The sequence below is a fragment of the Monodon monoceros genome, unplaced genomic scaffold (assembly GCF_005190385.1).
Source record: "Monodon monoceros isolate NGI ecotype Baffin Bay Population unplaced genomic scaffold, NGI_Narwhal_1 Super_Scaffold_17, whole genome shotgun sequence".
Lineage (NCBI taxonomy): Eukaryota > Metazoa > Chordata > Mammalia > Artiodactyla > Monodontidae > Monodon > Monodon monoceros.
Window position 1 is genome coordinate 2292308 of NW_021703773.1, and position 20828 is coordinate 2313135.

At 53.7% G+C, this 20828-nt stretch overlaps 1 protein-coding gene across 8 annotated transcripts in view; it reads right to left on the bottom strand.

The window, feature by feature from the left end:
• The window catches only part of IKBKB (inhibitor of nuclear factor kappa B kinase subunit beta), a 47086-nt gene that overhangs the window by 23375 nt on the left and 2883 nt on the right, over positions 1–20828 (bottom strand). For 4 of the 8 annotated variants that reach the window (XM_029226309.1, XM_029226308.1, XM_029226305.1 and 1 more), the window contains exons 3-5: positions 12133–12227; positions 11101–11218; positions 8695–8764 (exon numbers count right to left, since the gene is read on the bottom strand). In XM_029226309.1, coding sequence (XP_029082142.1) covers positions 8695–8764; positions 11101–11218; positions 12133–12227 — 283 coding nt within the window. Of the gene's footprint in view, positions 1–8694; positions 8765–11100; positions 11219–11308; positions 11432–12132; positions 12343–17093; positions 17172–20828 lie in introns of those variants that run through there. The other 4 variants (XM_029226311.1, XM_029226310.1, XM_029226312.1 and 1 more) reach the window with 4 other exon arrangements.

Below are 20828 nucleotides of genomic sequence, written 5' to 3' on the forward strand. Positions count from 1 at the left end.
CTGCGAACCACAACTACTGAGCACACGGGCAACAACTACTGGAGCCCATGCTCCTAACAAGAGAAGCCCCTGCTCGCTGCAACTAGAGAAAGCCTGTGCACAGCAACGAAGACCCAACGCAGCCAAAAAAAAATACGTTAAAAAAAAAAGCCACAACGAAATGCCTTTCACCTCTTCAGCTGGCAGGAATTTTAGATGAGAGATAGAAGGCACTCCCTACGTTGCTGGAAGGAGTAATAACTGCTGTGCAATTGGGGGAAAGAAATATGGCAAAAGCTATTAAATTTTAAGACATACGTATCATTTGACCCTTCATTTCCGCCTCTGGTAATCCAGCTTACAAAATCAAAAGCACTGTCACATACAAATACGGATGTGGACTGCACAGTGTGGAGTGAAATAATTAGAAACTAATGGAAAGTCATCAATCAGGGAACGGCTGAACAAATTATGGGAAATCCATAATATAACAGGCAATTATTAAAAATTATTTAGGTTTATATTACCCAACTCAGAGGGATGTCAATGATGTAATGGTATGAACCTTTTTTTTATTAGGAAAAAAAAAAAAGGTAAAAAGCAAAAGTGATCACAACACTAAGAGAGGTTTACTAATGGGTCCTCGGCCAGGGCACAGCAGGGAGGGGGGTAAGAGAGAAGTCCTCTGCAGAAACCAAGGGATCAGATATGCTGATTAAAGACTTTCATGCTGAATGTTTCCTGAAAACACTGGAGAAAGTCTAACTGAGAGTTAAACACCCAACTTCAGGGACTTCCCTGGTGGCTCAGTGGTTAAGAATCTGTCTGCCAATGCAGGGGACACAGGTTCGATCCCTGGTCCGGGAAGATCCCACATGCGTGAAGCAACTAAGCCCGTGCGCCACAACTACTGAGCCTGTGTTCTAGAGCCTGTGAGCCACAACTACTGAGCCCGCGTGCCACAACTACTGAAGCCCACGTGCCTGTAGCCCGTGCTCTGCAACATGAGAAGCCCGCACACCACAACGAAGAGTAGCCCTTGCTCTTCGCAACTAGAGAAAGCCCGCGTGCAGCAACAAAGACCTAATGCAGCCAAAAATAAATAAAATAAATTTATTTTAAAAATAAATAGATAAACACCCAGCTTCCACCTTCTCGGGGATGTTCCATCCGCACATTAAGTCAAATCGCAAAACCGCTCCTTAAATCTGCCCCTTTTTCTTTTTTTTTTAAAATATATTTATTTATTTGTTTTGGCTGCATTGGGTCTTCGCTGCTACGCGCAGGCTCTTCTAGTTGCAGTGAGCGGGGCCCACTCTCCGTTGTGGTGCACGGGCCTCTCATTGAGGTGGCCTCTCTTGTTACGAAGCACAGGCTCCAGGCATGCCGGCCTCAGTAGTTGTGGCACGTGGGCCCAGTTACTCCGTGGCATGTGGGATCCCTCCGGACCAGGGCTCAAACCTATGTCCCCCGTATTGGCAGGCAGACTCCCAACCACTGTGCCACCAGGGAAGTCCCTAAATCTGCCCTTTTAAACCCAGCCTTTGACCATAGAGTTTCAACATTTCACACCTGTTCCTTCTTTTCTTTTCTTTCATAACTGGGTACAGTGATTGGCTTAGGGCCAACAAACGTCCAAATGAAGGAACACACTCGCTGCTTTCAAAGTGTGCCTCACCAAATCCCCCCAAACATTGTTCTTGGTTACAGTAACTTTTAAAAGACATGCTTCTTATCAGCACTTTCATTTTTATTTTACTAATCTTTATTAAAGAACCAAAGCAACGTGTAATAACAAGTACTAATAATTGCACAGACACGACATTGCACACAGGGATGCTGCTACTGCTGCGTGTGAACGAGTGGCCAGCGGAAGCACCGTGTGGGGAGACCAGGCATGCCTGCTCAGTGACTGAGTCACAAAGGCCTGCTTGGGTATGTGACACAGTGTCAGGGTGTAATACATAAAGGCGTGGGTCAGTTTGTTCAAGAGCAGGATATATGAACATTGAAACTCACTGTATTCAGAGCAAGTAGAAACACAGACTAAGGCAAGGCCTCTGAAGTTAGATGTGAACCTCTCAGAGCCAGTGACACGGGGCACAAGCAGGGGAGGTGTCCCAAGAAGCTCCCAGGGAGGGCAATCAGATCACACGGAGAGCGCTGCTCTCGACACTACAAAGACTGAGAGTTGTCACCAGGTCTTTAGGGAGGACAGAGGGCAAGCTGGTGACCAAGCCAGTGATCACTATTAACAGCTGTCTATCGTTATGCTTAAGCAACTGTACATGACAAACTTGAATCCTCATTTCGGGGGAGTCATTTATTCTCAAATGCTTTTTTGTCAACTTAATAAAGCCCGGAATTTAAAAATCCTATAGGTGTTGTTATACACGGTTTCTTGGACCGAGTGAAATGGTCAAAACCTTGATGGGCAGGAGCTCTTAGACAGCTCCCCTTACGGGATCAGTCCTTAAAAGACTTAGTTCAGTCTGACGGTGCCTTGTTTTACACAACGGTACCTCAGGAGAGTGTCATGAATTGTAATTGTCTCAAGCCAAGAGAATCTAATTTGATTTCAGTTGGATGGAACGTAAGAATCTGAGATGAAGAACAACACCTTTGTGTCTGAAAGTTTCTTAAAAATCGAAGACCCTAACAATAGAGGTACTACAAGTGTATAGAAATGGAAAAGCACACCACAAAGCAGAAAAGCCTGCAGGTTAATTTCTCATGTTCCAGTGATAGAAAAGTGTTGCCAAGCAGTACTCCGTGTGAACTTTTTTACACCACGCAGTGGCATTTCCTAGGACAGATGCTGCTCGGAGGGGTCCATATCTGCCCCCTCCTGCTGTCCTTGTCAGGAACAGCACCCAGGTCTGGACCCCAGCTTTCGCTCAGCTGAAGAGGGAGACACAGACATTATAACTGAAGACGGTGGCACTCCTGGAGTTCTTACTGATGAGCCAGAATCCCAAACCACACTCCACAAATTAGGGAACAGACAGGACCAGCTAGACTCCCGTGTCGAGAAACAGCTGTGTAAGGATCGTGTCCATGAAGCCTAGTGACCATACCCTGAACTGAAAGAGATTACTAAGCTCTCTTGAGAATATTGTTGCTCAGGATACAGTCCTGAGCAACGATGGAAAAATGGAAAGATAAATGGACCAGAGAGCTGACGCAGAGATTAGAAGGGAAAGAAAAGACAATTACCAGTTGGTAATTGAGTCACCAGTCTGAGTCAGCAGTGCGGGAGAAGGGCAAGAGGACATTCGTTCACACAGTAAAAACTGGCCGCATGCCTACTATGTGCCAGTCGCTTTGGTGTCACTGGGCTTTCCAAGCAAAACAGGCTGGAAGGCCAAGTGCAGACATGTGGAGATTTAGTCCAGCTAATGGTTTCTTGGCTAAAAGAGCCCCTATGCCTCATCGGCAAGGCAGCCACACCAAGTGCTGAGAGAAAAGTGCAAAATCTTCTCTCATTCATTCAACCATCCTCAGGAAGTATCTTCACACATAAGTGTGCCAGGTGTCATCAAAAATGTGCCACTGGATCGAACCGTTTTCTTCACTTACTGCACAGTCTGGTCGATGGGCCCCAAACCCAGAAGTCAGTCCTTACTGTCAAGGACAGGCAGAGGTCACATAACAATAGCAGGGAAACCAAGTCCTGAGTGGAGGAGGCCACGAGGGCACAGGAATCCCGAAAGCGAGACCCACTGTGCTCACCAGGCCAGGGCGCTCCCCACGGAGTGTCAGGTTGAGGAGTGTCAGGTTGAAAGCGCAGGGTGGTGGGGAGGGGCCAGAGCGCATTCTAAAAAGGAGCGTGTGGACAAAGGCTCGCAGGGGGATGGAAAAGTGGGTCTTGAAGTTGGCTAGAGGGGATCAGGAGAGATGGGAGGCTATGAGGTTTGGTCTTGATCTAGTGGTGGATTATGACGAAAGCATCCTTTCAGAAGCTTGAAAGATGGGTTAGTAAAATGGGAGTAAGGACTCCAGGTAAGTGATGTGCTGCGACACCGAATGAGCAGAGGTGGTGGGAACAGAAAGGGAAAGTGCAATGCTCAGCACGAAGGAAAGGATGGAGACTTTTTTTTTTTTGCGGTACGTGGGCCTCTCACCGCTGTGGCCCCTCCCGTTGCAGAGCACAGGATCTGGACGCGCAGGCTCAGCGGCCATGGCTCACGGGCCCAGCATGTGGGATCTTCCCGGACCGGGGCACGAACCCGTGTCCCCTGCATCGGCAGGCGGCCTCTCAACCACTGCGCCACCAGGGAAGCCCTGGATGGAGACTGTTTAAATGGGATGGTGAGGACCAGGAAGAGGGCAGGCTGTAGGAAGAGACGAGATTCGAGGTCGGCAGCCGTGTCGGGTAGCTGGCAGAAAGACAGGGCCAGTGACCCAACAGAGAGGACGTCAGGAAGGGATCGGCTTTAAGGAAAACGTCTAGGACTTCAATTTGGAAGTGACTTGGGGAGAAATGTTGTGTAGACGTGGATATGGAGCTGAGGGTGGAGGTCAGCGTTCAATGTCCTGACTTTGGAAAAGATTTGGTGGATAAAGATATCGTGAGAATGGCCCGGCACACAGAATACTAGTGGAAGCGGCGGGCGGTCACCCAGGCGCAGAGAGGGACACACAGGCTGGGGCAGGAACAGACACAGCACCAGGACAAGGTTCCAGGCAGAAGATGATGCATGAGGACCGCGGGAAGCAGGCAGGCTGGGGCACTGCAGCGGATGTCAAAGACATTCTGGGCAACCTTTCTGAAAATCAGAACCTGAACAATGAAAAAGCAATATTCAGAGTCAGAAGGGCCCCTAGGGGTCACCCAGCCCAAATGCCTCATTTAAAGTTGAAGACGCGCAGGCCCAGAAAGTCACCTCGGTTTTCCAGAGAGGCAAGGCCCTCGTCAGAGGCAGCAGAGCTGGAGAGGCAGCGAGGCCAGGACTGAGAGCAGCTGTCTTCTCTATTATGATTACATTCATTAATCTGGTTATTTACGCCTTTCCATATATTTTATATACAAATGACCTGGATTGCTGAGACCAGGTAGTCATCTTTTATTATAATCAGCAGTGCAGTCAGAATGTAAGTATTCAACAGAATAAGCAAAGAAATCCACAATTACATAAACACAAAACAGAGAGCCCAGTGTTCTGATTCCCTAAAGCCCTGAGTTCCCTTTGGAACCCTCCCTGTCCTGTAAGGTGGAAGGGCTGGACGCCTGCTAGGAGCAGCTCTAACAGGGACAGAGATGGTGACTCAGAGAACGGAGCACAAACAAAATGGGGAGCGGGGGCCCTGAATGCTTAGAGGACAGGATGGTCGGTCACCATGGTACCCCAGCCACCTGGAGAATCAAGATGGGTGCAGATCTAAGATCTAAGACGGTGATCGCTTACTGTCCCGCCCAGCTAGCCTGGGTGTGGGCAGGTCCCCGCTCTTTGGGCAGCAGAGACCTGGGCCTCCAGAGTGCATAGGGGTTTGCTGTCAGCTGGCAGAGGGAAACACATGGCAATGTTTTCCAAAGGATAACGAGCACACTGTTTAAATAGGGTCCACTGAGATACAACTTCCTGGAGCTATTTTAGGGTTGCTTTACGTGGAAGACAGAACACTTCCAGCTGCCTCTGCCACCTGTCCCCAGACCTCTTACTAGCATAAGAGCAATGTTCTAACAGGCCTGTCCGTCCTGGCACAGGACACGGGCTCACCCACGTGCTTGCCGGGCATCTGCTCACTCACTCATGCGTACTCTGCAAGATCTTCTTGAGCAACATAAAGCTCACTGGAAAAAATCCCGCCTACGTCTATCATCCTGACGCTGCTTTGAGTGAGCATCTCTGGGAGGCCAAGGGCACCGAAGAGGTTAAAGGCAAGTAGGTGTCACCCAGAGGAGAAGGTCGTGAATCTGACCTGGCAGGCAAGGGTGGGGCTCTGCCCTTATCTGAAATCAACCTGGCAGGGACCAGCAGGGCAGCTCCACAAAGGGGATGTGCGGCCGGCCCTTGGGACAAACTGGAACAAAAGAGGTTCAGGAAATGTTCCAGAATACAAAAGAGTTATGTTAGATGAACTCGCAGAAAAACTTTCGGACTTGGTCTCTGTGACGACATCCATGCAAAATAAATAAACTTCACGAATCTCGTACACACATCGTAAAAGGGAGTGAAAGTACAATCCAGGCTTATCAGCAACCTCCACCGAAGGTGCCTGATGGCACCCCAGAGGCAGCCACTTCCGGGGAGGGGCGTCTCAGAAGACAGCCGCCTGCCTGGCTCACTGGATCCCAGCCTCGGGTCACAACCCAAATGAGGGCGATGGAGGTTTTCTAAAAAGGGTGCTATGAACCCAAACCCAGGGGGGAAGGACAGGAGGAAGGGACGAGCACGGGCTCACTGCACGGTAACACGGCGAGCAGAGCGTGTGCTGGGATTACGTGTCCCACCTCCCTCACTCCACCCTCCTAACGGTTCTCACGTGGTGAGTTATGTTCCCACTTCACAGCAAATAAAGCTGCTGCCCTTAAGAATTAAATAACGTGCCCTAGGTCACACTGCCAACAGGTGGAAGCGCTGGTATTTGACCTGGGAGTGTTAATTTAATTATACGTGGACAGCAGTTCTTTTAAATAAAAAAATAGGTCCTTATTCTAATTTCCTTTGGGATTTATTTCATTTGTTTGACAAATATTTACAAAGAAGCTGCTACATAAGGTACTACTGCTGTTCCAGATGCCAGGGACACAGCAGTGACTAAGTCTCGGCCTTCACGGATTTAAGTCTAGTTGACTAGTACTTCAAAGCCTCATTATTTCCAGCCTGGGGCCACAGAGAGGAAAGATAGGGAATCAGCGACCTAAAGACCTTTGATACTCATCCACCGAAAGGAGAACGGAGCCACATAAGCACGTGGAGTGAACCAGTCTCCTGTCTTCATGACTGTGATTTACATGTAACTTATACACAGACACCCTGAATGCATCACAGGAAAGCTACCGCAGGAGGCCAAGGTTAACTGGATGTGACACGTGCCCACACCAAGGGACACGTGACCAGCAGAGGCTCCATGAATATCACTACAGTCACTTGAGGCAGTAGAAGGCTGCATGAGGAAGTAGACGGTTTCGTGTGCTTGAGCCAATAATTTAAAGACTTTCTTAATAACGATCTACTGAATGCACAAATAATCTAATGAGGGGAAGCACAATATTTGAGGGAATAACATACAAAAAAATGACTTGAAGCAGCTCTAACCAGAGAGAAACAAAATCAAAGTTGCCCATGAAGAGCAAAAGAATATTCCCCAACCTCCGAACCTGCCTTCAACCCAACAGAGAATAAACTGATGATGTGGCCACTGGGGCAAAAAACAGGTAAATGTGTAAGCACAGCACGGATGGGCCAGGGTGGGGCAAGGTGTCGAGGGAACAGGTGGGATCTTGGCCTAAGGACTGGACACCCTAGGGAGTCAGAGAGGGCACCTCCCACACACCCACACGAGGGAAGCAGTCTGGCCGGTGACGGATGCCCATGCTGGTCACGCAAAACCGGTGCGATGTTTTCACGCTGCACACCTGAAACTTACATGTGTTACCTGTCAGTTATACCTCAACAGAGCTGGAAAAAAAAACCCCAAACTGGTGCCAGGTCAACTTGCCCTCACCGTGAACCCCATCCACAGGACAGGGACATTGGCTACAGGGGGAGAGGGAATTTTCTATGTCCGACCACTCGGATCCTAACCTTAAGCATGTCATCCCTCGGTTCCGCTCACTTCCTTCTTGCACAGAGTGAGAGGGAGGCAGACCCGGAGCCGCGGGGACCAGAGGACCCCTGCCCTCCCAGGCCAAGCGTCAGCCAACACAGCTTTACAGACATGGTGAGACGGTAACAACTGGTGAACCTGGGTGACAGGTGTGTGGGTTTCACTACTCTTCCGACTTTCCTATATGTTTGATATTTTCCTAAAAAGAAAGTTTGAACGCATAGAAGGAAAAAAGAAAAATACAGCTTCGAAGAGGTTGTGGTGGCAGAGAGATGAAAATGACGTCATTCCCCAAATCTGGGGGCAAAGGCTCAGTTATGAACTCTGGGTACCTCTCAACTTTAGATCCTTGCACCACCAACCTCGGAGGTTTACCCCTAAATAATAGCAGGCGCCAGGGTGAAGGAGACTGGATCTGACCCCTGCAGGCTGAGGTCAGGCTCCTGCTCCCCAGGCCAGCCGGGCTGCCAGCCAGGCCTTCTCTGAGGGCCATGGACACCCTCCTCGGAGGACACCACGGGCACCAAAGGGATAAACAAGGCCCGTTTTTCCTAAGCCTGCGGCCAGCAAAAGAACCGCCAGTGTGGAAGTGGAAAAATTCACTGCCAAGGGATGAAATTCATTCAAAGGACAGACAACCTACTCCATCACTGGCTGTTCTGGGAAAGTAGGGAGTGGAGCTTTTAGTGGGAAAGGAAATCTCTTACCCTATATATACCATCGTTCACTTCATGACTTAGTCTGGAAGGAAGGGAAATCTATTTGCGTTCAGTGCTGGCCTGACTAGGCCCTGCTGACATCCCCACCGTCCCCAGTCCTCCACCACCGTCTGTCCCCGACAACCCCACCTCCGTAGAGACCGGAGGACCAGTCATCTCCCCTCCTCGCCCCCAGAGGCCTCTCCCCAGAGGGCACGGCCTGACTTCCAGGGCTGGGACTTACCGATGTCGCTCAGCAAGGTGAGGATGGCTCCTTCCCGCAGGCCACAGCAGTTCTCAAACTGGTTCAGGTACTGTCAAGAAGGGGAAAGAGGCGTCAGGGGGAGCGCTCACCAGCCACCAATGCGCCCACAAGTGTCCTTCACCAGCCAAGGCCGTCTGAGCACTCCCCGGGCCCTGGGCCTTGGGGACCTGGGTGGACAGCCAGCCCGGGCAGGAGGGGCAGGGTCGGTCCAGGCGGGGAAGGAGGAAGCATCTGAGAACTCCTAGAAGCGCTCCCGTGTGTAACCCTAACCCTAACCCTGAGTCATTCTCAGAGTCTCACCTGTGCCGCAGTCCTGGGGGACGCAGGCCCATCTGAGCTCAGCCACAGTTGGTCCACTGCTCCCGAGAGCCTGAAGGAGCCACTGAACACCTCCCTCCGACCCCTTCCCCGACGCGGCCTTGCTGTGGGGTGGGGATGACAGCAGGGCCCGGGCAGTGAGCACTTCGTACGTGCCGGGCACCTGGCAGAGCCGCATGGACGGGCTCAGTGCAGCCTCACCTGCCCCATCTCACTTCACCCTTTCTCCCGCTCCCCTGCCCAGGCCAGCACTGGCGGCATTTCCACTTCACAGGTGAGGGTGCTGGACGGGAGGGGTCCAGCCATCCGTCTGCCACCACAGCCGCTGCGCAGCAGAGCTGCCATAGGACACAGGTCCACCTGAGGCTCGTGCCCAAACGCTCAGCCCCTGTGCCCTCCTGGCCCTGGCAAGCCTGTCGAGGGACTCCATCTGCTGCTGGAAGCCGGCCTCAACTTCAGGAAGTAACTTCCCGACAGGGTGCCCCGTCGTTAATTCACACCCACACCCGTGCACGTCCGCCAGCCGCTCCCTGCGACAGGCACACACACGGCACTCCTTCAATCAGCTCTGGCTTTTACCCTCGCTCCCGTACTGGCCAAGCTTGTCTGTCCAGACCAGGTGCGGATTCTGAACTTTCTAGAGATGCGGAAGATGAGCCACCTCATTTGGAGAACAAAGAGGACAGACCGCGGGCACCCCAGGTGCCCTGGTGACCACGTGGACCAAGGCCCTGTGGGGTACAATCGCTTCCCGCGTCCCTGCACCATCCTGCACCCCGTGCCAGGTCAATCACGCCAAAGTCTGTGTCAGTCTTCCCTGGCCAACGGCTCCCTGCTGCCTACAAGATGACGTCCAAAGTCCTCTGCCTCTGTAAGCTGGTCACCTCCCACCCCTCCCACGCTGCCCTCTAAGGGCTGTCCACTCAACTACAACGACACGGCTTTATCTCCCTAAATAGAGGCAGTTAGGAATCAGACAGCTGTCAAAGATTAGGAAGATAAAGGGGAAAATGGAAGTGTCGTCAAGGTCCCCATTTGTCATCGGTTATCAGTCCCCGGCCTGCGGGTTGCCAATGACTGTGCTCACATCCTGCCCTGAACCCCAGGATGAGCCCATCCCCCAGGATGGGAGAGCCACCCGGGCACACCAGCCCTCATGGAAAGTCTCCTTTGGAGAGGGAAGGTGGGAGGGGCCGGAAGAGTGCTGGGAAAGCACGCGATGCCGGGTCCCAGAAAGTGCTGAGTACGGATGGAAGAACTGCCTGGCCATCCTGACCGCGCCCCCGAACAATGCAGACCTTTGTCCAGAGTGCGAGGTGAGGGGGGTGGAGACGAACAGGCAACCTCTTTTCAATACAAAACCAGCTTCTGTCCAGAGCTCTCATGGTCCTCGTGTGCCGGGTGCTATTCCCTTCACAGACGGAGGGTCTGTGGGTCCCTGCGGCTGGGACCCACCGGCCGTGACCCAGCCTCTGCTGCTGCAGCTGTGTGAGGCCCGGACACCCACGTGGGCCCTCGGGGCCGCGGGGCCCACCCTTCACACGGGATCCCATCCATTTTACCCATGTCACGGGCTGCTGAGAATCACATGAGGCCACGTGTAACAGCGGCTCGTGACACTGTTCCGGAGATCGCTGGGGAGGGGGACACACAACGGTCCCCGACACCCACCCCGCAGCGTGCGTTCTGGCAAAGGGACGTGGTGGACGCAGCGGGAAGAAAGGGAGAGAGACCCAGAAGCTGAGTCAGTGGGGCTCTGGGTCCCCAGCCCAGCTGGCCCAAGACAGTCCCTTCCTGCCCCGCTCCAGGACCCCGGGGCGGCCACATCTGGGAGAAGCCCTCTGATCCGGGCCAGTGGCCACGACGACACCTAAGGGCTCAAGTGGCCCCAGCGTGTCGAGGGAGGAAGACCCGTCCTGGAGTCTGACCGGCCTCTCCCTGCGCTCGGACCTGGTGGGTCTTCCGCGTCACGTCAGGGACAAGCCCCTCCCTGCCCTCCGTGCACCCGCAACCCCGCGACCCCGCCCCAAGGCTCCCGAGCGCCCTGCCCGGCCCCCGCAGCCTCACCTTCCGCAGGTCCCCTCCCTGGCAGTACTCCATGGCCAGCAGGGGCAGGTCGTTGGGAGCCAGGCTCTGCATGCCCTCGGGGACGTCCCTGGCGGCCACCACGTTGGGGTGGTTCAGCCTGGGGGGAGGGAACCAGTGAGGGAGGGCGGCCTGCAGGCACCGAGGGCCCTGGAGAGCGAGCGGCGGGGCGGGGAGACGCGGGGCTCACCACTCTCCCAGGGCCCGGGCAGCGTTCCTGTCGGCACCGTAGCCCCAGCTCTGGGCACCCCGTGCAGAGCTCCGTTCTCTTCAGAGTGCCCTTGGCCAGTCCTCCCTGTATCTCCGCACTGCTCTGAGGCAGAGAAAGCAGGGGGACTTCAGATCTCACACCACTGGGCGGGGATGGTGTGTGTGGTGTGGGGTGGGGTGTGGTGTGTGTGTGTGTGTGTGTGTGTGTGTGTGTGTGTGTGTGTGTGGTGTGTGGTGTGTGTGTGTGTGTGCACGCGCACGAGCGCGCGCACATGCACCTGCAAACAAGGGGACGCCTCCCCTTTCCCTGAGCTCCAGCAGGGAGCCCCTGTTTGGGACCTGTCGGTCTGTGAGCTTCCCCACATGCCTTCCTGGCTGGTGGGGCACCCTGGAGGAACGGACGGCAGCAACAGGCTCAGGGCACGGGAGACTCACAAACCAGCTCGGAATTGGAAACACTGGAGAAAAAAGGACTTTTGCCAACAAAGGAAAATTCACTGTGATGGCTATTTTAAATAATTTAATATAACAAAGAAAACCCCCAAGAGCCCTTGGCAAGGCCAAGTGGTGGCTGTAACTGCCACTCCTCCAGAAGTCACCCCTCTGGACAGTGGGGCTGGGGTCCTTATTGAGAGACTGGGATTTATGACTCTTGCCCAGACGGAACTGGGGCTGCTGCTCCACATCCCAAAGCTCGGCCTGCTAGCTCCCTCCAGAGTCATTCCAACGTCCCAGGCCCCCGGCCCTGCGGCCCCCCGGCCCTGTGGTCCCGCACCCGAGCGCACTCGTGCACCAGGCCCTCACCTCCTCATGATCTGGATCTCCAGGCACCAGCGCTCGCGGTTCCGGGGACTAAGCTCCTGCCGGCACTGCTTGATAGCGATCTGCTCGCCCGTTTCCTGCAGAGGACACGTACGGGAGGATCAGAGAAAGCCTAGGGTCAAATCCGAAGCTGTCTCCCTAGGACCTGGAGCACGGACCGCCATCACCTCCAGGCTCCCAAGGTCTGCATGGGTGCCCACTTGAACAGACGTCCCCCCGTCACCTCCAGCCCGTCACGTGGGTCCCCACCAGCCCCAGCTCCCAGCCTTCCCCCTCCCCTCATCTCTATCCATCCCAAGTCCACATGGAGGCCTTGCTCCGTCCCCACCTCCTCCACAAGACCTCTGCCGGCCACTCCTGCCCCAGAGGGTCCTCACTCCTCAGACCCCAACGCTGCTGGACGTGACCTCCGACCCATGCAAAGGGCACTTCCCTGCACTTCAACCTAACAGTTAATGCCCTGGCTTCAGTCTTCATGCTTCTCCCACTGGGAGGTTTTTCTCTCCAGAGAGAATGCAAGCCTGGTATAGAAGATGGAACACAGGCTGATTCAAATCCCGATGCAGCCATGTACCAGCTCTGTGACCCTCGGCAGACCACGAGGTCTGGCTCAGTGTCTTCAGCTGTAAAATGGGAACACTGACACCCACCTTTCAGGGCTGTCATGGAGCTGAGCCCCTAGCAGTGTCCAGCCCTTAGGGGTGTTCAGTAACACTCTTGGGGGCAGACCCATGTCACACAGGCACTCCAGGCATGTAAAACCCTTCCAGGCTGGGCTCTAACCTGCCTTTCCATCACCCACCGTCGACTCCACCCCAGGCGTCTGACGCCAAGTCTAGGTCAGACCATCGGCCCGGTCCTGTGCTCTAGGGTCTCTGCTCTGGCTCGTGCAGATGCCAGGCACTGACCCCCCCACTCCTTCATTGTACTTACCTACCAAAGACTTACTTTCCATAGGGTCACAGGGTTATTTTCTCTTTTCTCCGTTAAACTATGGGCCTGTCCCTCCTCGTGCGTTTAACCTCTAATGCAGTACCTGGCACAGTGCCCTCGATGGAGGCTCCGTGAACGAAGGCAATCACTACAATTCTCGTGAATGAGCGACTGCCTGGGCCCCGAGAATAAACTCTTCCCTTCCCCTAGGTGTCTAGACAGAATCAAGGACAGCGCTCGGCCGCCACCTCCTGGCTCATGGGGCCCCCAGGACGGCCAAGGGTCAGCAGCTGCCCTGGCCATGGCTCTGTGGCAGCAGCCTGGGTGCTGGCCCTGCCATCAGCGAGCAAGCCGACCTCCACCCCTACCCCGCGAACCCTACACACCTGCGGCGAGACCCCTTCCCCCAACAGCCCACGTGCCATGAGCCCTGGGACAAGCCCCAGCTGGTGGGACGGGCGGAGTGTAAATCCAGCAAGAAAAGGCTTCAGAACGGTACCAAGATCCGACTGGTGCCCAACTGAAGGATGGGTGTCCTACAGGCCCTGTCGGACCACTGTCTCTGTTTATGAAAAGGCATACCGTAAGGAATCGTAAGCTCTGTAAGTGCAGGAGTTCATTCGGTACAGACGGGACTTAACAGAGGCATGCTGAGGACGTGGCAAGGTCCCCAGGAACACATGCTTCCCGAGGGCAGTGGAAGTGCATCGTGGTCACACGTCCACCAAACTAGCCACTATCCCTGTGAACAAGGACCCACCCGGGAGGAAAAGGAAAATGGGAGTCCTGGACAGAGACAGACGGTGTCCACTAAGACCCCTGACTCGCTGGTCAACAGACCCGTCCCTAAAACCGACATTCAAGAACAAAAGCTTCGGGAAGAAGGCGGAGGCATTTTTTGACCGTGACGGCTCCAAGGCCTGAATCAGGTACTTGCCACACCTCCAGGGCACTCTCAGAAGTAAGTGGCTTTTATCAAATCCCCACGTGGCTGTGGGTAAGCCTCTGTCGTGCAGTCACCTCACATGCTTATTTTTTTTTCAACAGCTCTACTGAGCTATAATTCACATATCATTCAATTCATCTGTTTAAAGCACACATGTGGAGACTTACTTCCCTGGTGGCACAGTGGTTAAGAATCCGCCTGCCAATGCAGGGGACACGGGTTCCAGCCCTGGTCCGGGAAGATCCCACATGCCACTGAACAACCAAGCCCGTGCGCGACAACTACTGAGCCTGCGCTCTAGAGCCCACGAGCCACAACTACTGAACCCGCGTGCCACAACTACTGAAGTCCATGCGCCTAGAGCCCGTGCTCCGCAACAAGAGAAGCCACCACAGTGAGAAGCCCGCGCACCTCAACAAAGAGTAGCCCCTGCTCGCCGCAACTAGAGAAAGCCCGCGCACAGCAACGAAGACCAAGCACAGCCAAAAATAAATAAATAAAGCATACACGTTAATGGTTGGGGCACATTCAGAGTAACGTGGCCAAAGCCACAGTCGGTTTTAGAACACGCTCATCAACCCCCAAAGAAACCCCACACCCGTCAGCCATCACTTCCCATTTCTCCCCAACCCCCTCCAGCGCCAGGCAACCACCCGTCTACACTCTGTCTCTACAGATTTAGCTGTCTGGACATTTCATCTAAGTGGGATCATACAAGATGTGGCCTTTTGTGATGGCCTCTCACCCAGCACAGTGCTCCCCAGGCTCACCCTGCAGTGGTCCATGCCTGCCTCTGTGCCAACACTCCCTGGTGCCAGGCAGGCACTGATGGCCAGGCTGTGCCACATCGTTCACTCACTTTGCTCTTAGAATCCTGATCTCTGGCCTGGGTTCAGAAGCCCTATTGAAGAAGAGCTGACCTCTTTCAAAAACTGTCAGTCCTATTGCTCTTGAACCCATCACTACAGCTGGACAAGTGAACTTGGGTGGACGTTCAGCTAATACTTGTCAAGAGTTACGGTGTGTGTCAAGAGACCACTATTTCTTTAATAGATGTACAAACAGGCTTGAGTTACATCTCACAAGACGTTCCATCCTCTACAGCGTGAACTTCCCGATTCCTCTGCTCTCGAACTGATTTGAATCTGCTTTTGAGTTTCACTTCCCACTAAGCGTTCAGACTAGAATGTTTTCGCCCAGTTCTCTGGTAACTTCACCAACAGCCGCTCTGACATGTGTCTAGATGCTTGTTTCCAGGTGGGCGGGATCGCACAGGAACCCGGGCTGGGATGCCGAGATCTACCAATGAGAGAAGACTGACGGCCAGGCTGTAAAAGGAGGTGACGCCACTGGGAGCATCCACTCAAGCGTGTGACGTTGTGATGGACAGTGCCTTATGCAACAGTTTCGAAGAAGATACTGCCGCGCATGGTGTGTTACCTCAGGATGTCTCTGAGAGTTTAAAAATCTGCACCTACTTTAACTTCAATACACAGAACAGTGTATTCGTTTTCTATTGCTGCTACAACAAACTGCCACCAGCTTACTGGCTTAAAACAACACAGATTTATTTCCTGATAGCTCTGGAGGTCAGAAGTCTGGCAAGTGCCTCGCTGGACTAAAATCAAGATGTGGGCAGGCCGTGTCCCTTTCCGGAGAATGCACATCCCTGCCCGCCCCAGCTTCTAGAGGCTGCATTCATCCCTTGGCTCATGGCCCCTTCCTGCAGCTCAAAGCCATCAGTGACCAGCTGAGCCTTTGTGGTTGCATCACTCTGACACTGACTCTCCCGCCTCCCTCTTCCACTTTTAATGACCCTTGTGGTTACAGTGGGTCCACCAAGATCACCCAGGATAATCTTCCCATTTAAGTCAGTTGATTAGCAACCTTAATTCCCTCTGCCACATAACCTAACATAGTCACAGGCTCAAGGGGTTCGGATGCACACATTTTGGGAGGCATTGTTATTCTCCCAAGCATAAACAGTATGCTTCCTTCATAAAGATAACAGGTAAATCAAACCCAAAGGGTAGACTTATTAAGTGACTTAGAAAATATTTTATAGACTCTACCTGTATATGTCGGGTGATTGTAGATAACTGTAGTCTTTTGCCCAACACAAACACCGGAGCTAACACACAGCCATCACCTGGCCCATCCCAGAATCCACAAATAGATTCTGATATTGAAGACTGATCCAACATTGGTCTCAACTGCCAAACCAAACCTAAAGAGCGAACTTAACGATATGAACACGGAACACATCACAGACTAAGTGGGCACAGACACCAACACTGACTCTGGACAGCTCAGCTTCGTCCTACGGCGGCAGGGGAAATCCTGACTTCCTAGGCCTGAGTGTCCCATGCAGACACAGACACAACTTTTCTTACCCGGTGGCCCTCTAGGAAGTACTCTAAAACATTCCCGTTTTTCCATGAGTAATGTTTCATTTGAAACAGAAACCCAAAGAGAATGACCTTCCATTGCTCAAAACATACTGGCTCTGGAAAGAGAAATTCAATTCATCGTAAACAGACTACGAAGATGTTTTTGAAAGTCGGGTGGGGGGGGCTTGGTTCCCCAGCAGCAATGACACTCGAGGGCATGGATGACTGTCTCCACTTGGCTCGGAACCTCCCACTCTCAGCTCAGTTCTCTGGAAACCCAGACTCGGCCCAAACCATCGCAGTATCCGACGCCTAGTAAGTTGGGGCAAAATTTAGAAGTGATGTGTATTTTGAGAAAACGGAGAAAGGGGCCCACAGTGGTACCTACATCAAAGGCAGTTGATTATGAAGGTCCTCTGAGTGTCTGTGACTCTGCCTTTTGCACAGGAAAACACGAACCTCGTGTATAAATGTGGGTATACTCTGGAGTGAGGGCGGCGGGGGGCATGCATTCTCAGACTTCTGAGACCATCAGATGGTGCTCTTCTAACGACAAGGCGGCATGCACGGGAAGCCGAGAGGTCCCTCCACACCCTCAGGTCAGAACGCTGACTCTTGTTATCACGGCAACCACCCAACAGGCCTCTGTGGTCCAAGAGGGGGATTAGAAATACCTTCCTTGTTCCTTCTCAGGTCCTCCCTCCAAGATGAGTGTTTCAGGAAGGAGGTGCGCAGCTGGGCCCAGAGAGATCCTAGGGACAGAACCCAGGCCTGAGAGTCAGAAGGCCGAGGTCTGGCCGCAGCTTCACCCCTGATTCAACCCCGGTGACCAGTCTACGCCGAGACAGCTGACTCCACCCAACTCCCTTCGGAGTAAACACCTAACGGGCACGTCGGCCTCCAAACCCACCCACATGGGCTCAGGGGTGAAGCAGGTCAGATCATGATCCCTGTACTCCGCCTGGTGAATGTGCGACCTTGAGCCCATTAGGCCTCTAGGTCTTTATCCACAAGGTGGAGGCGACCCTACCCCTGCTGGTGCTGTCAGTTAAATGAGACAGAGCATCTGATCCTAGAGGGCCTGGCGCACATTCCCGCAGCACCGTTCCCTTCCTAGCCCCGTGTAGGCGGTGCTCTCCCCGTCCCACCACCTGCAGTCCACCTCCCGTGAAACCCTGCTTTGAGAAGCCTCCGGCCACCTCCGGGCATCGATGAGACAGTGTGGGTAAAGCACCCAGCACAACTGGCAATGACATTCCCGATAAACAGGAGCCGTGATTATTTCCTCACGATTTGGTGCTCACATTTACACTCACTTGATATGTTCCTGAGGATTCACTTTATCCCCTCGACTAGAGCACAGTATGTCAGGGTCACCTCTGTTTTTCCCTGACGGACCCCTGACGGCCTCAGGCCCGTGCTCAAAGTCTTTAAGACCTGAAGACACACAGACAGGCTAAAGTGAGCTTAGTGTCGTCCAGTGAGGGGACAAGTAGAGCCAGCGCCACTTCTAGAGGGATAACCGGTGTGTCCTCGGGGACCAGGGCAGCAACTCCCAGCCTTTCCCTTCACAGTGCACAGAGTAAGTATGTGGTATCTGTGAGGTACCCTGGGACGTGTCCAGAGGCTTCCAGGGCGTAGCAGCGCCACATCTGGCCCAGACAAGCTGAGGGCAGAGGGGATCGATATCTCAGCTTCTTTCAAATCCGTGTGGGAGGCTGTGGCCCAGAGCCCTGAAGCTGCCGACACCAGAGCCAGGACTTGAGCCCAGGCTGTGCGCCTGCGAGCGCTGAGTTTTCTCCCCCTCGCTCCTGAAGGGGGCTGCAGCTGAGGTCCCTGAGGTTCCCGCCTCTTCTCCTTCTTCCTTTGTGTTTGACAAACACCTTATTGAAAATATCAGCCCATCCAGAAAGTACTGACCCTTAGGCTGAAGATTTAAGGGAGTATCCACACAGCAAGGATTGTCAAGGCCCATGCTTGGTAAGAGAACCAAAAAACTCACGGAGACAGGTAGGGTCATTTGTTGCACTGTCCTTCCTCCGTGGGAAATATTCACTTTAGGGTTCTCTGTTTAGCAAGGAAGACTTATATATTTTGTCATCCAAAGGGGTGTTTTTCCTTTAGTGCTTCAACTGAGCCTGTTCCGGGGTGTCCCTGACCTTGGATCCCCACCTTGGAGAAGCCACAAGCCAGTGGAGGAGGCATGAGGCTGGGATTCAAACAGATGTAGGTTCAGAAGATTCCCGCTCCTTTACTTACTAGCTAGTTGACTTCTCTATGCTTCAGTTTCCTCAGTTATAAAATGGGAGTAAAGACAACAGTACTTCCATTTAGGGTGGTTGAGTAGACTGGAGATAACGCATGTGAAAACACCTCGCCCATGCTGGCATACAGGACGTTCTCAATAAATGATGGGTCTGGACTTCCCTCACGGCGCAGTGGTGAAGAATCCACCTGCCAGTGCAGGGGACACGGGTTCAAGCCCTGGCCCGGGAAGATCCCACATGCCGCGGAGCAACTAAGCCCGTGCGCCACAACTACTGAGCCTGCGCTCTAGAGCCCGCGAGCCACAACTACTGAAGCCCGCATGCCTAGAGCCCGTGCTCCGCAACAAGAGAAGCCACCACAATGAGAAGCCCGCGCACAGCAACGAAGAGTAGCCCCCACTCACCACAACTAGAGAAAGCCCGCACGCAGCAACGAAGACCCAACGCAGCCAAAAATTAAAATTAATTAATTAATTTTAAAAATACTGAAAAAAAAAATGATGGGTCTGATCATTAGCCTGACTCATCTGACTGAGGACACCAATGCTTAGGCTCCTTTATGCTTCTCCTGTGATGAAGGACAAATATTCTCTCTTGTAGACAAGGTACATGGCGTATTAGGAAAACGTACATGGTTGTCATGTCGAATATAAGCAATTACTGTGCCCGACTGGAGTTAAGTAACCACCACCCTATCCCAGCTGCTCTCCTCCAGAGGTTCTGAAAGCAGGGGTGTCCCCCCGCCCCGAGAACACGCTTGTGTTCTGATTCTGAACACCGATTAAAGACCCTCCCCTAAGCACCCAGAGCAGCCCAGGGATTTCCCCAAGGGGGGAATGCCCGGAGGACCTGGAGTGCTTCCTGGACGGAGCCAGGCCCCGGGCCAGTGCTCACGACACACCTGGGAACGCTGGACACCTCTCCCCCAGCCCCTCACTGTCCACTCCACCCCTGTGTCCTGCCAATGTCACCCTGAAAAGCTCTTAAATCTGCCCACTTCCCCCCACGTCCACCACCATCAGCCCAGTCCAATCTCGCACCCGGACTGCTCCGGAAACCTCTTACTTAACTGGTCTCCCCAACAGACGGGGCAGTGCCAGTGGGGGCCCAGTACCGGATCCCAAGAGCTGACTGCTAATACTCAGGAATTCGGTGAGAAAGGAGGTTAAACCGCCAGCGGCAAGAAACAAGCCGCGGTGAGAGCCTTCACGCTGCAGGAGTAGGGGAGTTTTTTCAGAGAGCTGACCTCCCAGCCCAGCACTGCCTGGGCCCCGCCATGTGTTCCTGCAGCCCAAGCGGGGCTCCTTGAAGCAGTCCTTCCCCTCTCAGCCCTTCCGCTCACATCCACCTGCCATGACCTACCCCTCCCAACCCCCCAGCAGGGGCTCTGAACAGGCCGCGCCCTGGGCCTGGAATCCTCCTCCCGCCTTCTCTGCCCAGCTAGCTTCCACCAACCCTCAGGGCTCCTGTCCAGCGCTGCTTCCTTGGGGCAGCCTTCCAGACCCCCTGACAGACCCCGGCCTCCGGTACAAGGTCTCACTGCACCAGGCCCCTCTCCTGGGTCGCAATGGTCACAGCTGGGAGCTTATTACATTTATAACACTTGATGAATGGCTCTTTCCCTTCTCCAGAAACCAAGAGTGAATGACCCTGTGCACCTAACACACGTGTAACACGAAGAGAGTCTCTGGTGGGGGGGGGGGAGTGAAAGAAGCCCAAAGCCAGGCAGAGCCCAGGCTGATGGGAACACCCCTAGGCAGAAAACCACGCAGTGCGCGAGGCTGCCCGAACGAGCGAGGGTGAAGGGTTCAGTGAGAACCAGCTCCCGTGGGACGAGGGGTCCTGCCTGCCGGCTCTGTGGGAGGTGGTCTACACGGGGTCCTGGAGGCAGGGGCAGAATGCACACAGAGACGTCCAGGAGAGAGGGGCTCGTCCCACACAGGGCTCAGCTGGGAGCCGGCGGGGGAGAGGCAGGGAGTGGAGGGGCCGCAAACGGGAGAACGAGAGCTCGGCCTTTGGCTTTCTAAAAATTAAGGTTTCTGAACAGGAGAAGAAACTGGAAAGCAGTAATTCTAGAGAACAAGTCCATACACATACACACACACACACACACACACACACACACACACACACACACACACA